Source organism: Scyliorhinus canicula, chromosome 12, assembly GCF_902713615.1.
Source record: "Scyliorhinus canicula chromosome 12, sScyCan1.1, whole genome shotgun sequence".
NCBI lineage: Eukaryota > Metazoa > Chordata > Chondrichthyes > Carcharhiniformes > Scyliorhinidae > Scyliorhinus > Scyliorhinus canicula.
Genome location: NC_052157.1, coordinates 47478229 through 47502221, shown reverse-complemented (window position 1 = coordinate 47502221; position 23993 = coordinate 47478229). Strand labels below are relative to the sequence as shown.

Below are 23993 nucleotides of genomic sequence, written 5' to 3'. Positions count from 1 at the left end.
ACATGTAGGCCAGCCCAGGTAAGGGCGGCAGATTTCCTTCCCTAAAGGACATTAGTCAGCCAGATGGGCATTTACGACAATCAACAGTGGTTTCATGGTTATCATTAGACTTTTAATTCCAGATTTCATTTTGAGAGGTTGGGTGGTCTATTGAGGTTTTCAAAATGGTATAATTAGTTGCCAGTAAAACTTTGCAGATCGACAGGGAAAGAGCACGGGAATGGGACTAGGTGAGGTATTCTTGCAGAGAGCCAACATGGAGATGATGGACTGAATGGCCTCCTTCTGCACTGTAGTTATGCTACGATTCTCTATGACCTATGGCTGTACCGGCTGCCTAATTCTTTGTGTGTTTTTATTTTTCGAACTATTCTGCTGGAATTATTTTTTTCCATCATTTGGCAAAGATGCTCGATTTGAAAACAGTGGAAAAGAGGGTCTCTTTGGAAACTTCAAGCTATTTGCATATGTTTCTGATTTTCTTCCACTACAATCTGCAAATCTGTACTGAGCTTGAAAATAATTTGTCTTGAAGATCAACCCAAATATTCAAAACTGAAAAAAGAAAATAAACAACTCAAGTTGTAAATTTTCCACCATTAACCGTTCTGTACACATGTCCGGTGGGGGGTAATGAATACCTGACAGTAAATACGGTCGAGTCCCTGTAATCCCACCTGCCCTTTGGATACTAAGGGGCAATTTAGCATGGCCAATTCACCTAACCTGCACATCTTTGGGTTAGAACATAGAACATAGAACAGTACAGCACAGAACAGGCCCTTCGGCCCTCGATGTTGTGCCGAGCCATGATCACCCTACTCAAACCCACGTATCCACCCTATACCCGTAACCCAACAACCCCCCCCCCCTTAACCTTACTTTTATTAGGACACTGCGGGCAATTTAGCATGGCCAATCCACCTAACCCGCACATCTTTGGACTGTGGGAGGAAACCGGAGCACCTGGAGGAAACCCACGCACACAGGGGGAGGACGTGCAGACTCCACACAGACAGTGACCCAGCCGGGAATCGAACCTGGGACCCTGGAGCTGTGAAGCATTTATGCTAACCACCATGCTACCCTGCTGCCCTGTGGAAGGAAACCCATGCAGACATGGGGTGACAGTGCAAACTCCACATAGACAGTCTCCCAAGGCCGGAATCAAACCTAGATCTCTGACTCTGGGAGGTAGCAGTGCTAACCACTGTGCCAAACTTGTGCCACCACATTTGTGGAGGGAAGCGTATAGGTCAGGACCCTGGGAGAACTCTCCCGCTTTTCTTTGAATAGTACGATGGGGTCTGTTACAACCACCTGAGGGAAGAGACAGGACCTCAGTCACACCCCCTGCATCCCCCGCACCCCCCTGACAATGCAGTTCCCCCTCAGCGCTGCACTGTAATTTCCGCCGAGATTATTTGCTTCTGCCCATAGAGTGGGACTTGAACCCACAATTCCCTCTCACTCGGGGCGAGAATGGTCCCGCTGTGGCAGGGCGGGCAGACATTGAGGAATCCCATTGATATCACATCAGAGGCAGATGATGAATTTACTGCCTGGGAACCAGTTTTGCTCATGATTGTCCTCTTTTTTTAGAATAAATGGTTTGGAGTGTGTGTGAGTGCCTGGAGCTGGAGAACCACCAAGTTGTTGAACTGCCAAGAACATCAAAACTGAGATAAATCTCATTGTCACCTTTCTTTTAATTTCTTCCCGGATTAAGGGTATCCCCATAGCCTCAAAGGGGTCCACAGCACAGAAAAGGCCATTCTGTGCCGGTCAGAAACAACCACCTAACTATTCTAATCCCATTTTCCAGCACTTGGCTCATAGCCTTGGAATCGCAAGTGCACATCTAAATACTTCTGAAATATTATGAAGGTCCCTGCCTTGTTGAACCGCCGCAGTCCATGTCACAATGATACACCCATTAAGCCTGTTAAAAGAAGGGTTCAGGATTTTGATCCAGCGGCAGTGAAGGTAACGGTGGGCGGATGATGTGTGGCTTGGAGGGAAGTTTGGAAACGATGGATGTTGCCAGGCACCTGCTACCCTTGACCCTCCAGGTGGTAAAGGCTGTGAGAATTGAGCCGGGTAATCATTTTCCAGCAAGTGTCACAGACAGCAGTGAGGAGCAGGAACCCACCCCTCTCTCCAAACTCCATTGACACTAATTGTAGCTCTTACTCTGATTCACCTCAGCTGATCCAATGTTGATCAGAGAGAAATTCTAATTCAATTCGTTGAGCGTAACTAAGGCCTTTGCAGCTGGAAAATGGCTTTGATCACAGTGCCCATCTTAGCGGAGGATACAGCCCCTACCTGCCTCAGGTGGGAGGTCATTTTGAATTCAGGACAGTGGTGTCTGGCTTTGAGTGATCTTAAACTATTGTTGTCTTTTATTGTAGTGGGGGCCCGGAGGGACAAGATATACGCCGCAGAACAGGCCATTTGTCCCAGCCAGGCAAAGCCAGTGTTGTGTGCTCCACTCAAACATCCTCTCATCTTTATTCATCTTAATCTATCATTGACAAGGTGGCACAATGGTTAGCACTGCTGCCATACAGTGCCAGGGTCCCAGGTTCGATTCTGACCTTGAATGACTGTGTGGAGTTTGTATGTTCTCCCTGTGTCTGCGTGGGTTTCCTCCCACAGCGGGTTAAGTGGATTGATCATGATCAATGTTAGGATAGGATGGGGGAATGGGGCTAGGTGGTGCTCTTTCCGAGGGTCGGTGCAGACTCGATGGGCCGAATGGTCTTATTTTGCACTATAGGGATACTATGTTCTTTTCCCTTCTTCCTGATCAGCTTGATTAGCTTCCCTTAAATGCATCCAGCTCATGACTAAACTCCGGGCTACTGCTGATCTGTATATGGCCTTCTCTGGGATTGCTTTTTCTCCTGCCACAACCACCCCCTCCCCTTGCCCCAGACCAGGCCTGGGCTGTGGTTTGGCTCCACCAAACACACTGAGTAAACTCTGTCAGAGCACATGTGTGCTGCACAATGAATTCATACAAATGGGGATACATCTTGAGCCTCACCTTGGCAGTGACAGAGGTGGAGAGCAGGTAGAGCCAGTGTGGGTCTGAGAGAGGGGGAGTGAGGTGAGCAGCAGAATTAAAATCATTGGGCAAGATTTTCTTGCCGTTCACGCCAGCAGGATCTTCGGGTCCACCGGTGGCATACCCCGCCTTGGGTTTCACGGCGGCGAGGGTTGCATTGATTGGGAAACCCTGTGGAAAACGGTGGGACCAGAAGATCGCCGCCGGCCAATGGTAGGCCGTCACCCGCCACATCGAAACATACGATGGGTTGTTCAGTAAATCCCTCTGTAAGGTTTTTTTGTCAAGAGTGCATGATGCCCTCTAGTTGAATTCCACCCAGATGCTAACAATGAAAACTCACTCCATTGTGTCTGCTAACTGCTTTACTGTGGGATTTTGACACGTGAATGATTTGAGGACTAATTGATGTCACGGTTCTGTGAGGTACAGCCCTTAACTTTCGCAGTATATATTGTACAAGTAAGAGTTGTTTAGCTATTTCCCACGTTACATGCTGAGCTTGGTTGTATTGCTCCAGTACCTCGATTATTAAAGGCAATGGCGTGGTTACTGGCAATATGAGCTGGCGGCACTGAAATTAGTTTGTAGAGGGCACGTGAGTTATGGGGCAGGATTGTCTGATCGGCGACGGCGAAATCGCGTTCGACGATTGGCCGGAGAATCCGTTTTTACGCCAAAATCGGGAGGCGCCATCGTTTTTTGGATGCTCATGCGCCTCAAAAACGCCATACTCGAGGAGTCCGCTGCATGCCGCTGGAACGCATCAGGACGTCACCTCAGGTCCTCCCCCGATACTCCACCCCAGATGGGCCGACTTCCCGACAGCGTCGGTCGTGTGCCCTCTCAATTTTCGGGGACCTTGCGTGGCGGCTGCGGACTGTGTCCAGCGCCGCCCCCAGTCGGAGGGGGTGGGGGGGGGGGGGGAATGGGCCATTCCACTGGCAGGGGGGGCTTCGGTGGGGGGACTGGTGGAGGTTGGTCTGGGGGTGGCGAGGCGGGTTACAGGAAGGCACTATCTGGCCTGCCGGTTCCGCGCGCGGCGTACACCACGTTGTACGGCGCGACCGCCACAGGCCACCACCATGCGCATGCGTGGCCTTGGACCCGGCCATTCTGCGTCCGTATCTGCAGGTATAGCCGGGGGCTTTACATGGCGCAGCTGCTAGCCCCCCACTGGGCGGAGCATCAGTGCGGGGGCAGCGCCGACTTTTTGGTCGTAAGACCAAACGTTTCCTCTGGACATTGCCGCAAAATCGGAGAATCCAGCCCATGGTTGAGCACAGATATCCCTGCTTGTGTGTAACTGAGCTAAAATTAGGCAGCGGCTTTTTATCCCACACTGATTCATTGTTCATTAATAAAGTCTTTAGCCATCACCCACTGGACATGCTCTGTGCATTTGGAATATTTAGGCTTCCATTCCTGCCTGGCATGAAAATGTGCTGACTCATATTATGTTTTAAAGTTTAAGGGATCATGAAAATGTAACTGACCTTCCGAACGAGCTATAGGCTGAATTTTCTCCAGCAATGATCCAACCCGCATCATCCCGTTGTGATTTTAAGGAGCCATTTATTTTTTCCTGTTCCCGGAATGTGGGTGGCGTTGGAAAGGCAACATCTTTTGTGCATCTCCAATCACCCTGAGGCATTAAAAGTCAACCATGAGTGGGAGGTGATGGTGTAATGGTACTGTCACTGGACTAGTAATCCAGAGTCCCAGGGTAAAGCTCTGGGGATCTGGGTTCAAATCCCACCAGGGCAGATAGTAAAATTAAATTTTTTTTAATTCTGGAATTGACCCATTGTCATTAAAATCCATCTGGTTCATTAATGGGTGTCTGTGTGGAATTTGTACGTTCTCCCCCATGTCTGCATCTTGATCGATGCACCGCCTCAGCTCCCAGCACACCCTCATTCTGCTGTTGACATGATGGGTAAGCTGCTGATGGTGCGGTCATGGACCTCTTGCTTCTCACCCCACTCCAGCCCCCTTCCCTCACCCCAACCTTCCTCTTCTGAGTTCCTGTTTTCAGACACCCAGACACAGGAGCACCAGAAAGAGGAGAGAGGGAGAACGACACAACTCGAATGAAGAGGCCTCTTAACCTAATCTGACAATCATTGCCACTGACTCAGGTCCAGCAATTGCGTGCATCGTGAAGGCAGTGCGCAGAGTTGGAATTAACACATGGTGAATCATCGGGCACAAGTGGGCTGTAGCCAGACGAGGGAGAAAGGATAGTTTGTTTGCCAGATCACTGGGTATGATCCTACATTACATTCTGTCATACACAGTCTGCAGACTCTTATCAGCTGAACAAACATTTGTGGGGAAGGTGAGGCTAGAATATTGAAGAGACGCAATAAATACACATCTTGATAAGCCGTGCATATAGGTTCTATGAAACAGCTGAGCATTTGCAAGGTTGTTGATATCACAGTGAAATTTTGGTCATGCTCTGGAAGAATATATTTCCCCTGGCAGGTGCCACACCTGGAGCACAGTCACAATTTTATACAGTTCAAAGAAATTACACTTCAAAAGTGACAATGGAAAATCAAAATTGATTCCAATAGTCAGTGTCTGTTATATTGACCACCCTATTGGGCTCTAATATTCCAGTGACCAATTGCAAAGAATCAAAAGTCAGTTCCACTCATTGACGAAATAGGAAAGCTTTCTTATTGGTTCATGGTATGTGGGTGGCACTGGCAAGACCAGCATTCATTGGCTATCCTTAATTGCCCTTGGAATAGCGAGTGAATTTCTTGAACTGCTGTGTCCATGTGGTGCTAGGTACATCGACAGTGCCGTTCGGAATTCTTCCTCCTCGTGTGCGTGGCTTAGCCTCATCCAATTCAAGGTGCTGCATAGGGCCCACATGACTGGGACGAGGATGAATAGGTTCTTTGGGGGTGAAGATAGGTGTGCCAGGTGCTCGGGGAGTCCAGCGAACCATGCCCATATGTTCTGGGCATGCCCGGCATTGGAGGAGTTCTGGAAGGGGGTGGCGAGGACGGTGTCAAGGGTGGTGGGATCCAGGGTCAAGCCAGGATGGGGACTCGCGATCTTTGGGGTTGGGGTAGAGCCGGGAGTGCAGGAGGCGAAAGAGGCCGGTGTGCTGGCCTTTGCGTCCCTAGTAGCCCGGCGAAGGATTTTGCTACAGTGGAAGGACGCGAGGCCCCCAAGCGTGGAGACCTGGATCAATGACATGGCGGGCTTCATTAAGCTTGAGAAGGTTAAATTCGCCCTGAGAGGATCGGTGCAAGGGTTCTTTAAACGGTGGCAACCTTTCCTCGACTTTCTGGCTCAACGATAGGGTACTGGGACAGTAGCAGCAGCAACCCGGGGGGGGGGGGGGGGGGGGGGGGGGGAATGTGATACATGTGATGTTACGGTATGGGGGGAATTGTGGGTGTTATGGGGCTGTTAGTTGCATATTACTGCTTTTTGCTATACTTTTTGTTATATTTTCTGCAAAACATTCCAATAAAAAAATTTTTAAAAAAAAAATTAAAAAAGACAGTGCCGTTCAGCAGACAGCTTCAGGATTGTGATGCAATAGTAGTGAAGGAATGACGATACAATTCCAAGGGTGTGCATCTTGGCAGGGAACCTACAGCTGGTGGTTATACCATGCGTTTGCTGCCCTTGTCCTTCTAGCTGGTAGATCTCATGGGTTTGGAAGGTGCTGTCGAAGGAGCCTTGATGAGTGCATCTTGTAATCTTGTAAATGGTACAGACGGCTGCCACTGTGTGCCAGTGGTGGAGGGGTTGAATATTTAAGATGGTGGATGAGGTGTCAGTCAAGCGGGTTGCTGGATTGTATCAGGCTTCTTGAATGTTGTTGGAGCTGCACTCATCCAGGTAAGTGGAAAGTATTCCATTAAAATCCTGACTTCTGCCTTGTAGGTGGTGAACAGGCTTTGGGGAATCAGGAGGTGAGTTACTTACGGCAGCATTCCCAGCCTCTGACATATTCTTGAAGCCATGTTATTTGGGTGCAGTTTAATTCCTGGCTAGTGGTTACCTCCAGAGGGGGATAATAATGCAGTTGAATGTCATGGAGAAATGGTTAGAGCCTCCCTTGTATCTTGGTCATTACCTGGCACTTTGTGTTGCATAATTAGCAAGTTACCAACTCCTCTCTCCAAACTCCACTGACACTAATTGTAGCTCTCACTCTGATTTAGCTCAGCTTGTCCAATGCAGATCATTGAGCAAATCAGGGCGGGATTCTCCCGCAATCGGCGGGATGGCCAGCCGCCGGCACCAAGAAAGGCGCGAACCACTCCGGCGTCGGGCCAATCGGAAGTTGCGGAATCCTCCACACTTCCGGGGGCTAGGTCGGCGCCGGAGGGGTTGGCGCCGCGCCAACCGGCAGCGAAGGGTCGGCATGGTTCCGCGCATGCGCAGACCGGCCAGCATGTTCCGGTGCATACGCAGGGGGGTGTCTTCTCCGCGCCTGCCATGGCTGAGCCCTACAGAGGTCGGCGTGGAAGAAAGGAGTGCCCCCACGGCACAGGCCCTCCCTCAGCTCGATGGGCCCCGATCACGAGCCAGGCCACCATGGAGGCCCCGATCCCCAGGGGCCGGATCCCCCCGCGCCCACCCGAAGACCACACCATCCGGCCTACCAGCCAGGTCCCGCCGTGTGGGACCATGTCCAATTCACGCCAGCGGGACTGGCCAGTAACCGACCGCCGCTCGGCCTATCGGGGCCCAGAGAATTGCCGGGGGGGGGCTGCCAATGGCCCCCGACTAGCGCGGCGTGATCCCCGCCCCCACCCGAAAACTGGCTGGAGAATATGGCAGCCGGCGTTGGAGTGGCGGGGCGGGATTCAAGCCGCCCCCGGGGATTCTCTGACCCGGCGGGGGGGGGGTCGGAGAATCCCGCCCAAATTCAATTCATTGAGCGTAACTGAGGCCTTAGAGCTGGAAAAAGGCTTTGATTACAGTGCCCATCTTAGCAGAGGGTACAGCCCCTTCCTGTCTCAGATGGGAGGTCATTTTGAACATGCAAATCAGGAAAATGGTGTCCGATTCCAATTTGGAGGCACTAATAGGTAGAAGGTGTGCCACATTCTCCTGGAGATTCTGGTTTGGAGTCACCTGGCCAGCAGCTCTCACAGTGTCCGTTCTTAAACTATTGTTGTCTTTTGTTGTAGTGGGGGCCAGGAGGGGCAGGGATTGCACATGGTTCAATAGGATATACACCTCAGAAACAGGCCATTTGGCCCAGCCAGGCAAAGCCAGTGTTTTGTGCTCCACCCAAACCTCCTCTCATCTTTATTCATCTTAATCTATCTTTGGCATGGTGGCACAGTGTTCAGCGCTGCTGCTTCCCAGTGCCAGGATCTCTGGTTCCATTCCGACCTTGGGTGACTGTGTGGCGTTTACATCTTCTCCTCTTGTCTGTGTGGGTTTCCTCCGGGTGCTCCGGTTTCCTCCCACAGTCCAATAATGTCCGTGTTAGGTGGATTGGCCGTGCTAAATTGACCCTTAATGTCCAGGGATGTGTAGGTTAGGTTATGGGATTACAGGGATAGGATGGGGTGGACACTGGCAAAATGGGCAAAGTGTTCATTCAAAGGGTCGGTGCAGACTCAAAGGGCCGAATGGCCTCCTTCTGCGCTGTAGAGACTGTATGATCTATGAAAGTGCTTGAATTTTTGTGTCAAATCCAGTATTCTGAAGCCATAAAATATCATGAAATTAACCAGACATCACTTAACTAATTTCTTGAAACTATTTTCAGGGTCACGTTCCTGCATTACTTGTTGGTAGATAAATTAAAAGTAGCTGACCAAACACATGGAAAATTATACAGTTGTGTAAAAGGATCACCAAACCTAGTTATAAAATTAATGTTGGGATATGTCTGCGTATTTATATCCTCACCGATCTTCAGTCTGTGAGCTGGGGTTTGATTTCTTTGGAACCTTGTGTGTGGATAAATGCTCCGTGTGAAAGAGAGGTTCATTGCCAGAGCTGCAGTTGGAAGGCAGATGTGGAGTTGCCGTTCATGAGTGTATTGTCACACACAATTTACAGTGCAGAAGGAGGCCATTCGGCCCATCGAGTCTGCACCGGCTCTTGGAAAGAGCACCCTACCCAAGGTCAACACCTCCACCCTGTCCCCATAACCCAGTAACCCCACCCAACACTAAGGGCAATTTTGGACACTATGGGCAATTTAGTATGGCCAATCCACCTAACCTGCACATCTTTGGACTGTGGGAGGAAACCGGAGCACCCGGAAGAAACCCACGCACACATGGGGAGGATGTGCAGACTCCACACAGACAGTGACCCAAGCCGGAATCGAACCTGGGACCCTGGAGCTGTGAAGCATTTGTGCTATCCACAATGCTACTGTGCTGCCCATTCTGGCACAGGATCAAGGTACTTTCTGATCCTGCGATTATAGAAAGGCCTGTATGCCCGGATGTCACTGCTCTGTCTGCGGCAGTGGAGGTGAAAACAGCCACAACTTTTTTATACTATTGGTTCTCACCAAGTTGCAGTAGGGGATATGTGCCAGGGTGCCCAGTGCGCAATGCGCCCATCTAGATAGTGATAGGAAAAGGTGGCAGCGCTTAACATGGAAAGATTTTCTGTACTGTTCATATCCGAATTGGCTCCTCTGTTCTGCTACCTGGACTTACCGCATCCTTTACTCTCTTAGGAAAAGCAAAGTACTTGCACATGGGGAAAGAAGTCGATGGCGTTGACATGCGTGCTGAAGTGGGAGTGCTGTCCAGGAATGTCGTAATTATGGGAGAAATGGAGGCTCAGTGCTATGGCAATAATGCTTGCAAGTTCTTTGAATTTGACACAGTTGGAGGGCACATTAAGGTAGGTTCCTCCACGGTAATTTGAAATAATTATTTGATTCCTGACATTGTCAAATCTTCATTGTAACAAAATGGATCTTTATTAATCTAGATCGTGCAGCGGCCGAGAGTACCAACGTTTCATGCTTTTCATGTATAATCTAACATTCAGCGCATTTAGTTTCATATGAATTAGCTCGACTTTTCACTGAAATGGCAGAGAGGAATTTCAAACAACCCCATTGAACTTCCACTACTCAAATCCCAAAGTTTAATTCAGGATCCTGGAATTTCTTCACAGATGGCGTCAAATGTGTGCTTAAAAGTTCTCCTTGTATTCTCCAGATGGGTGTGGGTTTCAAAGCAGCTCACATTGAAGATGTTGAGCTGAAGCACATGGGCCAGCAGTCAATGGGCCATTATCCCATTCATTTTCACATGACGGGAGACCTGGATGAGAAAGGGGGCTACAACCCTCCAACCTACGTGAAGGGAGTCTCCATTCATGAATCTTTCTCTCGGTGTGTGACCATTCATGGGTCCAATGGACTTCTGGTAAGTGGCGGTTCCATTGATGCGCAAACAATTGTGACTAAAGTTGCCTCATCTGTTTTTCTGCAATGGAATAAATTTGACATGTTTTCTGTGAAATAGCCATTTTGAATTCCTCGATTTAACCAATGTTAACATTTTGGATAGTTAATCTGCAGTTGGAGTTTTGTAAAACTCTATTGTTTGTTCAACAAGTGAGCATAAAATCTAAGTTGACACTCCACTAGTGCTGGGGAGGCAGTGGCTTAGTGGTATTATCACTGGACTAGTAGTCTAGCGACTCAGTGTGATGCTCCAGGGACCTAGGTTCGAAACCCACCACAGCAGGTGGTGGAATTTGAATCCAATAGATATCTGAATTAAAAGTCTAATGATGACCATGAAACCATTGTTGAGTCATCGCACAAGCCCATCTGGTTCACTAATCATAGAATCCCTACTGTGCAGAAGGAGGCCATTTGGCCCAACAAGTCTGCGTCAACCCTTTGAAAGGCCCAATTCCCATTCTAGCCCCGCATCCCCACCTGTTAGGGAAGGAAATCTGCCGTCCCTACCTGGTCTAGCTTCTATCTGACCCCAGGTAACTCTTAAATGCCCTCTGAAATAGCCCCTCGGTTGCATCAAGCCGCTAAAAACAAGTCAATAAGGAATGAAACCCAATGGACCACTTAGAAATGTCCGCCTCACAGGGCCAGGGTCCCGGGTTTGATTCCGACCTTGGATGATTGTCTATGTGGAGTTTGCACATTCTCCCCGTGTCTGCGTGGGTTTCCTCCGGGTGCTCCGGTTTCCTCCCGCAGTCTAAACATGTGCAGGTTAGGTGGATTGGCCATGCTAAATTGCCCTGAGTGTCCAAAAGAGGTTAGGTGGGGTTACGGGGATAGGGTGGAAGCGTGGGTTTAAGTAGGATGCTCTTTCCAAGGGCAGGTGCAGACCCGATGGGCCAAATGGCCTCCTGCAATGTAAATTCTATATTAATACTGTGGCTACAAGAGAAGGGCAGAGTCTAGGAATCCTGCAACAAATAACTAATCTCCTGACTCCCTAAAGTTTTTCCACCATCGACAAGGCACAAGTCAGGAGTGTTATGGAATATTCTCCACTCGCCTGTATGAGTCCAGCTCTAACAGCACACAGGAAGATTGACACAATTCATGACAAAACAACCTGCTTGACTGGCAGCCCATCCACAAACATTCAATCCCTCCACCCCCAGTGCAGCAGTAGCAGCCGTGTGTACAAGATACACTGCAAGAATTCATCAAGATTCCTTGGCAGCAACTTCTAAACACACAACCACTACCACATAGAAGGACAAGGCATTTGATACATGGGTACACCATCAACTGGAGATTCCCCTTCAAGTCACTCACCATCCTGACTTGGGAATATATCATGGTTCCTTCACTGTCACTGGGTCAAAATCCTGGAACTCCCTCCCTAACAGCACTGTGGGTGGACCTACACTTCAGGGACTGAAGCGGTTGAAGATAGGAGCTCACCACCACCATCTCGAGGGTAACTAGGGATGAGCAGTAAATATTGGCTAGCCAGTGATGCTTATATCCCATGAATGAATAAAAAAATACTGTTGGAGCTGCTTTCCTTCAAAATGATACATTAAACCTGTCTGCCTTTTTAGGTGAACACATCCCCCCATGTTCTGGTTAATATTTATCCCTCAATCAACTTCACAAACAAAAAGATTATCTGGTCATTATCACATTGCTGTTTGTGGAAGCTTGCTGTGCACAATTTGGCCACCAAGTTTCCTAGATTATATCACTTCCATCAATGTGTTCTCCGTGAAGCATTTTTGAATGCCCTGTGGTAGTTAAAGCTGCTCTATAAAAGATTTTGCTTCATATTTATCTGCAGAATCTCTTCAAACACTCGTCTGGTGTTTAAATAAAAGCAGTCCCCTCTGTCTGCCACTTCTGTGTTCAGGGTGTCCTTGAAATTCAAAATGGATGTTCAAAAGTAACATTCCTTTGACTATTCAGTGTTCACAGAGAGAAGGCCCAATCCCCACTCTAGCCCCACATCCCCACCCTCAAAATGAGAGTCAAAACAAATGGTTTATTACTAAAGTAAAGTCTATATCAGTAACAGTCTCAGTCCCAGTCGGGACTACTCCGCAGCCCGGCTCCCATCTGGGCCAGCTATTAATGTCCCTGAATGAACTAGCCCACTGATGGGTCTCCGTCCTTCAGCGGTGGAACTCATACGAGGATCATCGGAAAATTAATCAGATGTCAACCCCATGGGTCTCATGTTTAGATTTAGATTTACTTGGTTATAGTTCGCGTTTACTCGGTTATAGGTTGGACTCCGAAATGAAAAGATCCCGAGAATGGATCGCTTTTATTTAAACACCAGGTGAGCGTTTAAAGAGATTCTGTGGACAAATGTGAAGCAAAACCTTTTTATAGAGCACCTTTAACCACCACAGGACATCCCAAAATGCTTCACGGACAATAAATGCTGGCCTGGCTGCGCTCCCATTTATCCAGTGCCAAACAGTTGCCTTTCCTCATGCTGGGGTTCAGGTATCTGCCAGAGAATTCTGTGTGCTGGGGAATTAATAATAATAATCGCTTATTGTCACAAGTAGGCTTCAATGAAGTTGCTGTGAAAAGCCCCTAGTCGCCACATTCCAGCACCTGTTCGGGGAGGCCGGTACAGGTATTGAGCCCGCGCTGCTGGCATTGTGCTGCATTACAAGCCAGCTATTTAGCCCACTGTGCTAAACCAGCCCCTGTATTATATCACGATTCCACTGAAATGAAAAGGAAACTTTGCTGTCTAATCTCAGCTTGGTCTCTCAATTCAGTCAGAACAGATAACGTGTTAAAACGCAACTGCACATTGGAACATCAATCAGGGCACCTGATTCAAATCTGGTGTTTGCTTCAGGGAAGAGTCGAAGCACCCAGTGTAAACACCACGTCAGCGGCTCTGTTCTGTTTATAACCAGCAGTTTGGAACAGACAATTCTGTAAGCTTGGTCTGGCTGCGGTTAATCCTTTCTCTGACTCTTCCCTTTGCAAATCTTTCGTACAGGCAAGCAAACATCTTTCAAATATCTCTGGAATTAATCTTGCTTTGATTTTCAGTGTTAGCTCGCTAGATACACCCCTATTTGGTAACAATAGAAAAGTAACGTGTTGTTTTTCAATGCGTGTGAGCCACACACAGCCTCCCCGGACAGGCGCCGGAATGTGGCGACTAGGGGCTTTTCACAGTAACTTCATTGAAGCCTACTCGTGACAATAAGCGATTTTCATTTCATTTTTTCAAACGGAATATTGGTTCAGCGTTACAAATGCAACGACGTGACCTCTTAGTGCACCACACCCCCAAGGTGCATGGCATTGGTGAACTTGGAGCAAACAGATGTAGCTTTTAAAGAATTTGGCCGAAATTAAACTTGTGAGAAATATTTTTGAGCGGTGTCATAATATCCACTCATGTATATAATGAGATGCAGACAGGCAGTGATTGACACACAGGGTGACCAGTGAACATACAACACAGAACAACCAATCACCAGACAGGACACCACCAATATAAAGCCCACAGGGCACTAAGACTCGCCCTCTCTCAGGACCCAGCTACTGAGACAGAGTGCACAAGCTAGTGAGCACTATCACCATGTGGTAGCTATTAAGTCTGGTCAAGCCAGTAAGGGGTCATCAGTTAGATTAGTAGAGTGTCAAGCCAAAGCTGAACATGTACAGCAGTCCACTAGTTAAATAATACAGTGTTGGATCATCTCCTGTGTCAGACGTCTGTTTCCAGCTTCACTGCATCCAGTTACAGTCAACGTCGAACCAACCTGCCTAACACATCAAGCTGTACGGACGGTCTTGCCCCTTACATCTTGATTGTTTTCTAGATTGCAGTCTAGATATCTCTCTCCAGATACTTGGGGCTGAATTCTAGACCTTGCCAAGGTTGGGAGCAGGTAGCTGGGCCTGGGAATATCTGTGCTGGTCGGCGTGCTGGTATTCTGACCACCTTTCCAATACTAGCCACTTTTGGCGAGGCAGATTCTGGGCTGGAAGCACGCCCACTCCCCACAAGGTGGGTAGACAATTAAGTTCATTAAAATCCTTGTTAACCACAGTTAAAGGAGGTCAACTGGCATTCTCCAGACAGCTTCCAGTTTCTGAATACGATTGCCTGGAGAGTTGGCCACCAGCCTGATGCTGGATGCCGAGTCAAAGGGGCCCGGTTTAGCTCAGTTGGCTGGACAGCTGGGTCGCGATGCAGAGCCAGACCAACAGCACGGGTTCAATTCCCATGAAAGCCCCACCTTCTCAACCCCACCCCTTGCCTGAGGTGTGGTGACCCTCCAGTTAAATCACCACCAGTCGGCTCCCTTCCCTCTAAGGCGAAAACAGCCTATGGTCATCTGGGAGTAAGGTGACTTTACTTTAGTCAAAGACCACCTGTTGAGGATTTCCTCCTCACCGTACCCTCATCGCCCCACCACATTGGTGGCCTAGCAGCTTTTTATATTTGTGTTGAAGCACCCTCTCCCTGACTTACCATTAACTACTGCTTGGTGCTTCTTTCAACCCAGAGACCTCTAATTGGCTGTCCAGCTGCAAGAGCCACCCCACCACTCTTAATTAGACAGGGAACCTGCCTTTATATCAATTAAGGGTGAACCCAGGTCAAATTCCCAAGTCGTGACCAAGAGGCAGGTTTGAGACCCGAGAACAATCCTGGCTCCTGTTTCTCACCCCTGTGGGAAGAATCCAGTCCTTCAGCACAAAATATGGGGTGGTATTCACTGTGCTATTGAGGGAGTGCTACACTGTTGAAGGATCCATCTTTCAGATAGAACATAGAACAGTACAGCACAGAACAGGCCCTTCGGCCCTCAATGTTGTGCCGAGCCATGATCACCCTACTCAAACCCACGTATCCACCCTATACCCGTAACCCAACAACCCCCCCCCCCCCCCTTAACCTAATGAGGAATTAAATTGAGGCTTTGTAAGTTTTAGCGACATAAGCATGTACACAAGTTTTGAATGGGGTGTGGAGTTGGGACTACAAGACTGAACCTAATTGTAGAAGGAATGAGTAGAGGTGAGCAGAGTTTACAGTTAAGAAGGAAAGAGGTTTATGGGGGTCTTGTTGGTGGCACGCAAGATAGTAAATGGTAGCAGTGAATATGAATAGTCAGGAGCAGTGAATATGAATAATTTGTCGGGCAGAGTGTTAAGGAGGGACAATGTGGTGGGGGAGCCATAGTGCAAGAGAAATCAGATCCATTGGGTCAAATAGCTTCTTCCTGTGTTGACTATTCGTCATCGCTCAATAAAGTCATGTTCAAAGTGTGACAGGACATGGTATTATGGATGAGCCAAAGCTAATCAAGTGGTTGATGCCATCTGTGAATCACAGCAGATGGTGTTTGTGTTCGAAGAGGTTTACAGACTCTCCACCCTTGATGCTGGCCTTCCCCTCACTCACCAACACTGTAGAGCAATGGGCTAATGGATATAATAATGAGACCGTGATGCTATTAATGATGTAACCGTGACATCCGTAGTTAGGTGGCCTCAAGAGAGCTCGGAGCATGACAATCTGTGTCCTGCACATCATGGTGCTAACCCTGAAGCCCCTTTTATTTTTACAAAAATATACTTCATTCGTGAAATATCTGAAAGAACTGTACACACATTTCAAAATGACCATTACACAAAGTTCAATGATATTCAGGATTTCTACATATATCACGTTGCGCCCTTGAGGTGCATCAAAGAAACATTACAGACATTTCAAAAGTTCACTACAAATGGTGCAAAGGCATTTAAGTACTCAACCTCCTTCAATGTAGCTCATAATATATTACTTGCAGTTAAACTCTACTGACAATTTCAAATCTGTCACAGGGAAGCACAGCCTTATCAAGGTTCGTTAGGCCAAGAAAACATTTCCAACGCACTGTTGCCATTCTAATGGCAGCGGTTATGTGACACGTGTGAGTCTGCCCTTTTGCAAGTTGGAACACCTCATTAGAATATTTAAATCAGGCTTCCGCAGTGCAGTTGAGGGTCTGATTTAAATGTGGGAGCTGCCAGTCTTTCTCCACCTGTGAAACAGCTGACCGGTTAGAGCTCTTTCCACACTGAAAGAGAAAACGGCAAACAATCAGCAGATCTCACAGCATCTCTGGAGCGAGAATGACGCTAACATTTTGAGTCTGGATGACTTACTGTCAAAGCTAGAGAGAACTGGAAATAGACACCTTTGCCAGCCGAACTACGCCCACCTCGGCGCGCTTCACGAAAACGGTGGTGCCCAGTGCTCCACAAGCCTCCTGAACTGACTTACCGTCACTGGACTACCGTCCGCTTCCCAAGCGGTCGAAGGAATCACTACCTGAAGGAATGGACGTTTCTCCACACTTGGGGATTATTGGGGGGGGGGGGGGGGGTTTAAGACCCCCTCAGGTGCCAAAACCAACATTGTATATGGTTTCCCTCCTACACTTTGGAGTATGAACTCCCCAGGTGTAGGAAGGGAACTGTTTACAATGTAGAGTTTGGCCCCTGAGGAGTGGTAACAGTTCAACTTTTAATATCAAAATATTTCAACCATGGTTCTGCAGACATGTGAGCTTCTGTGATGGAGAAAGTAGATTTATTTCCTATAGTTCAAAGGGCTACAAAAGAGTGCATTGAATCAATTGTACCTGTTGTTACTGACACAGTCACATAGTGGGGAATCTGGCCAATCTGGCTTCATTAAAACCCCTTTAAAGGTTACATTCCTTTTAGACGAGTAATCAGTGCATTCAGCGGTCGCGTCTGCACTTTCATTTATCCTTTCCTCTGAAGACTTGTGGTCTTGGAAGGGAAAGGTATAAAATGGCAAACTTAACTTTAAACGGCAATAATATAACTCACTGGCAAATTAGTCCCATTTCTTTAACAACCACAACATGACTTGGATTACTGTAATGACTTAGACCAGGCCTTTGAGACTGGCCAATTGGAATGCAAGTTCCCTGATTATTGGGCCAATGAGAGAACCTCTTCTTTGTTTATAACAGGGAGTGTCAGGTCCTCTGCTCTCCCTGTGTAGACAGCAAGCTGAATGCACCTGGTTGTGCTGCTGTTGGTTTTGTTAATAAAAGGGATTCTGGTGTAGGGACTTCTGCCTCCATGGACTTATTACAATTACGTAGGCTGAAAGAAGCTGTGAGAGGTCTTATGATGCAGTGAATTACATTCCTGTCTCTGAGCCATGACTCCAGGTTCAAATCCCACCAATGTCCAAGGAAAGTGTGCTCATAACACAACCAAGCAGGTTGAGAAACAACCTGCAAATACTCCCATGGAAGAGTGGGGGCAATTTCTAGTCAGCCATATTTGAGCGACACAGTAGCACAGCCGTTAGCACTGTTGCTGCACAGCGCCAGGGCCCCGGGTTCGATTCCTGGCTTGAATCACTGTCTGTGCCATGTCTCCACATTCTTCCTGTGTTTCCGTGGGTTTCTTCCAGGTTCTTCGGTTTCCTCCCACAAGTCCCGAAAGACGTGCTTGTTAGGTGAACTGGACAAGCTGAATTCTCCCTCAGTGTACCGGAAAAGGCACGGATTGTGGCGACTGGGGGATTTTCGCCCATTCTGCCCATTCGCATTTCCCAGTTTCGCCATCGGTCAATGGCGAATCCCACCCACTGGGCGAAATTCTCCCAAAACGGGAGAAATCGTCAAACTGCCGTAAAACCCGCCCGGTTTTCCCGACGGGGGACCGATTGTGGTCCCCGGTCGGGGCTAGCAGCCCGACGTCGGAGGCTCCGACAAGTCGGGCTTAACGAAAATTGTTAAGCCCGCTTGTCGGACTTAGCGCCGGCTGACGCGTCATATGACGTCAGCCGCGCATGCGCAGGTGGGAAGACTCCACCCGCGCATGCGCGGGTGACGTCATCGCGTTTTTGCGCGAAACCCGCGCATGCGCGGTCCGGGTTGCCCCTCAGCCGCCCCGCGTATTGATACTGCGGGGCGGCGGAAGGACAAATAGTGCGCGGGCATCGGGCCCGCTGCCCGCGATCGGTGGGCACCGATCGCGGGCCCATGGCACCCTTGGCACGGCCGTGGTACTGCCGTGCCAATCGGTGCCATGGTTATTTTTTTCCAGGTGGTCACGACGTTTTTACGAACGGCAGGACCAGGTGTATTTGCCGTTCGTAAAAAGGTCGTAAAGGGCTGGGACTTCGGCCCTTCTAACAGCTGTGAATCGCTGCCGGCCGTAAAAAAACGGCGGCAGCGATTCGTGTCGGGATTTCGGCGGGGGGGGGGGAGAATAGCGGGAGGGCGTCAAAAAAGTCGGGAAGGCCCTCCCGCTATTCTCCCACCCGTCGTGGGGGGGGGGAGAATTTCGCCCATTGTGTCCTTGCAATATCTGTTACACTTGGCAATTCCATAGTCTGAATTGAATAATTCAAGGTATCCAGTAAAATGAGGGAACTGTAACTTTTAAAATGGTTGCAGTATACTATGTAGTATTTAAGGATGCCCAAATTATCCTCTCCGGCCCCTTTTCAATATGGCGCCCGGACACGACTGCAGGCTACACGCCATCCCAGCCTGCTTCGCCACTGACTTTGGCATAAAGTCATAATTCGCTTCATAATTAATGAGGTCAGAGCTAGAAGACTTGATGTGTTATCCTGCCAGCCGCAACAACGGGAAACACTCCATGTTCCCGCCCCTGCCACAGCACTTCATCTCAAAATGGGAGAATTCTGCCCTTGGGCCTCTACACGAAGTTGGAGCTTCTCCTCCATCCAGGTCTATCTCATTTCTCTGTCATGTGATCTTACATCATTATTACATCAGCATCAGGTGTGCTTCCGATGTTAACCCTTTACATCAGTCAGTTTGACTGGATCTTCATTTTCTCTTCCTGGCTCCAGCCACCATCAGAGACTTCATGCTGCCCTCCTCATGGCCTTGTCTCCTACCGTGCTACAACTGTCTGCTTCCACGCTCACCTCATGGCATCTGGCTCCGTATCTCAGCTAGCGAAATACAATACTTCCTGCAGGGAGGAGCCCACAGGGCTGATCAGTTCCCCTGCTCGGTGCTCTCCCATATCGTCACCATCTTCCGTCAGAGGCCCCACTACACTCTTCCCTGCTTGAGAGTTGCTATCCTGGCAACTCAGTATATCACATGGTAACTGAGCAATCGTGGAATTAGCAAGTTCTATTGCGTTATGACAGCTAGGGTATTCGAGACCAATTTGGCAAGAGCATTCCCAGCGAGCCTTGTGATCTGGGAAAATGGTATGGATTGGGATGATATCTGACATTTGCTGGAGATGACTTTCTTAGCTCTTCTTACGAACCTTTCAATAGAACCTTGGCTCTGTGGTGGATCAGCCGTGTAGGGATCTAGGTCGGCCATGTCTCCAGGGAAGCCTCCCAGCATCACTGCTTACTCCAGGCGCAGCCTCCCTGCCTGACAACTCCTTCCAGCACCAGATTTGGCCTCTTCACACCCGGAATTTCTGACACATACAATCCAGGATTTCCCATTGCTGTCCGACCTTTCTTCACTCAGGTCACCACTAGCTACCGCTTCAGGTTTCGCTACACTGTTCAATGAGCTGCCTGATCCTATATCATCCACCAAACCTTTGACTTTGAGCAACTCCCCACTGGGGATGGTCTCCTGTGGCTTCCCTCCAGTTGCAGGTCTGATGTCATTGGTGTGACCAAGGGTCTTGAGCTGCTTTCCTGCTTGGATCAAATCTCTCACGTCCTGGCAGTGATCAGCAGACACCCCTGACCAGTAATGCCACCATCTAGTGAGTGCAGCTGTCTTCTCCAATATGCAGTGTCCCGCCTGACCGTGAACACATTCAACACTTGACTCTGGAGACTGCCGGAAAGGATGCCATGAGCCAGTCAATGGAGAACTCCACCCTCTTGCCTGATCCTCTTCCAGCACCTCAGCAGTGTACATGTCTGTTTGGATTCCCTTGTTAGACAATGTTGTCAGTGGATGTTTAGTCTTCCAGTGAAATCTCACAATGTCTTCATCTGTGCTGAGATGAATGATAAAGATGAAACAATACATGGCTCAACCCCTGGATCAGTTTTGGATCTCCCTCATAAGTACATCGGTGATTCGTTAACGATTCCCTCTCGGATTCCACAGAGGATTGGAGTGGGAATGCTGCTGTTTTCCTGAGGCTTGGACATGGCATCAGCTGTAAATCTCTCTAAACTGGCAAAATTGGGTTGCCTTCCTCTTCAGTCAGCCCGCTAAGAGCCTCAGGTTTCCGCTTCCTTTGCCGGGCCTGTATCTTTTCTGGTGGGGGAACGAGGAATGGAGTTGTGCTGGACGGGGTCTCCATGCCTGACATCTGTGGTGTTTGTGGTTGTTGAAGGCAGTCTTGTTGGAAGTGCACAACCTCGTTACAATTCCAGTACCTCTTTGGAGTAACCCTTGGGCATGCTCGGTGGCGAGGCTTCCTGTCGAAATAGGACTGGATTTGTGCTTGCTGTGCAATAATATGTTCTTCGTGCCTCCTCAGTCTGAGGTCCACATCCCTCTCTGTGCTGACAGTTACCTCCCTGATTGTAGTCTCTCTCCTGGTCTTATCTTTCCCCATGATCTGAATGATGTAACCAATCTCCGGTGAGCTGAGAATCGGCGCAATTGCCGCCGGTGCGGTCGGCGGGGCTTCGGTTGGGGGCCACTCTAAACGGCCCCCCTGTGATTCGCCGCCCGGGTTGGGCCGCGTGGCCGCACAAAATATTCCAAGTCCCGCTGGCGCCGTCGACGTGTGGTCTTACCCGGCGGGACCTCAGCGGGCATCCTTTCGGAGGCGGCCTGGTGGAGAGGGAGGTGGGGTCCAACCCGGGGGGGGGGCCTCCGCTGTGGCCTGGCCCGTGATCGGGGCCTACCGATCGGCGGGCCAGCCTCTTGGGCTGGGGCCTCTTTTACAGGGGCCCCTGTACCCCTACGCCATGTTGCATCGGGGCCGGCGCGGAGAAGGAAGCCACCGCTCATGCGCGCATTCGCGCCAGTCGCAGTGTGCATGCACAGACCCGTGGCACCCATTAGAGGCCAGTATCGGCAGCTGGAGCGGCGTGGGTCGCTCCTGTGCTGCGCTGGCCTCCTGAAGGGTTCGGAATCGCTGCTCCTGGGGGCCTGTTGACGCCATCGTGAAACGCGACGGCGTTTACGACGCTGTCAACACTTAGCCTCAGGATCAGAGAATCCCACCCCCTATCTTCTCATTCAGCTTGCTTGTACTCTTAAACCTCCACAGCTGTGGCAGGCTGCCACTGACCCCAAAATCCCATGCCAGGACATGAAGGGTCTTTCGACATCTTCACCTCTCCACAGTATTTCCTGGTGAGTTTTCGTGCACAGATGTTCCACCATGAATGCTACCCGCTTCCTCTCGTTGAAGCCCCTGGATGCCATGACCGGCTATGCGTCCCCGATCTAGCCTTCGGCCGCCAGATCATTGGACATCTCTGGTCTTCCCCCAAACATCTCCAGCTTCCTACTTGTTGGCAGGTAAAATATCCGTGATGGGATATTCAGACCATCCTCCATTACGTTGAAGGCGAGGTTTCTGGTTATCACGTCAACTCTGGGCTTCATCCCGTGAAGCCTGCACCCCTGCTGGAGTTGCAGCTCCCTTGCTGACAGGGGAAGTTTCTATTCTTCCATTGGGGGATGGATCTCGGCCAGGCACTTTTCCATTTCATCCACCTTGACTGGCATCCACCTTGACTGGATGCCTATGAAAGGGTGGTGGAGGCAGAGACCCTCATAACATTTGCGAAGGACATAGATATGCATTTACTGATGCCGAGGCATACAGGCTAGGGGCCAAGTGCTGGAAAATGGGATCAGAATAGTTAGGTGGCTGTTTATGACTGGCATAGACTCGATGGGCTGAAGGGCCTTTTCTGGGCAGTAGACCTCTAGACTCCAAAGATATTAAGGAATATGAAGGCAAAGGATATGACGTTCGGATGTAGATCAGCAATAATCGCATTTTAAAAATTTTTTAAAAATCTTTTCCAATTAAGGGGTAATTTACCATGGCCAATCCACGAACCCTGCACATCTTTGGGTTGTGGGGGTGAGACCCACGCAGACACGGGAGACTGTGCAAATTCCATAGGAGACAGTGACCTGGGGCCAGGATCGAACCAGGGTTCTCCGCGCCATGAGGCGGCAGTGCTAAACACTGCGCCGTTGTGCCGTCCTAGCAATAACCTCATTGAATGGTAGAGCAGGCCGAAGGGGGTAAACAGCCACTCCTATTTCTATGCTCCTATGTTCTCTGTTCACCCGAGAGGGTAGATGGGTTCCTGATTTAATGTCCGTTCTAAATGACAGCACCTCGCTCGGTGCTGCGGCGAGACTATGTGCTCACGTTCCTGGAGTAGATTCAGGCTCAAAGATGAGAGAAGGTGTACATTTAAGGGATTTTCTTGATCAACGTGGCCCCAGTGACTCACTGACCAGAAGACGAAGATTGGGGGCGGTATTCTCCGCCGACCCCAAATATCATGGAGGCCGTCGTGAACTCGGCCGAGGTTCACGTTGGCCTCGGGGCCTGCTCCCCGCACCTAATTCACCCCCACCCGGGGGGCTAGGAGTGGGCCCCCGTCGATCCCGGCCGCAACCGCGGCCGCCGGAAATGACGCCCGAACGGCGCTTCGCGGATGACATCAGCGCGCAGACGACGTGAACCCGCGCATGCGCGGTGCCGTCTTTCTCCACCGCCGCCCGGCAAGACGTGGCGGCTTGATCTTGCCGGGCGGCGGAGGGGAAAGAATGCGTCCGTTTTGGACGCAGGCCCGACGATCGGTGGGCACCGATCGCGGGCCTGTCCCCTCCGGAGCACAGTCGCAGTGCTCCCGTCCCAATCGAGCCCCTGGATGCCCCAAACGGGCATTCGGCGCCTGTTTCAGGAATGCAGCGACCAGGTGTGGTTGCTACCATGGTGAAACGGCCGTGAAGGGCCAGCCGCTCGGCCCATCGGGCTCGGTGAATCACCGTTCGCCGTAAAAAACGGCAAGCGGCGATTTTTACGAGTGGGGGGGGGGAGAGAATCGCTGGGGGCACCTGGGGGGTATAAAAAATGTCGGGAGGCCCTCCCACGATTCTCCCACGCCACGTGGGGAGCGGCGAATTTCGCCCTGGGTCTGTGAAACTACAGGAAAGCTAACACTTTGATTTTATGTCATGACAACAGCATGGAATTAAAGCTGCAATATACGTCTTCAATTTAGCAGTGTGACCGGTGTGATGTGGTGTCATTAGAACGCCCCCTTTACCACATAATCATAGAATTTACAGTGCAGAAGGAGGACATTTGGCCCATCGAGTCCGCACCAGCTCTTGTAAAGAGCACCCTACTTCAGCCCACACCTCAACCCTATCCCCTTAACTCAGTAACCCCACCTCACCTTTTTGGACACTAAGGGCAATTTATCATGGCCAATCCACCTAATCTGCA

At 49.7% G+C, this 23993-nt stretch overlaps 1 protein-coding gene across 3 annotated transcripts in view; it reads left to right on the top strand.

Annotated features, from left to right (window-relative positions):
- The window catches only part of LOC119974219 (cell migration inducing hyaluronidase 1), a 292877-nt gene that overhangs the window by 184899 nt on the left and 83985 nt on the right, over positions 1–23993 (top strand). For all 3 annotated transcript variants that reach the window (XM_038812976.1, XM_038812974.1, XM_038812975.1), the window contains exons 12-13: positions 9768–9937; positions 10261–10470. In XM_038812976.1, coding sequence (XP_038668904.1) covers positions 9768–9937; positions 10261–10470 — 380 coding nt within the window. The remainder of the gene's footprint in view (positions 1–9767; positions 9938–10260; positions 10471–23993) is intronic.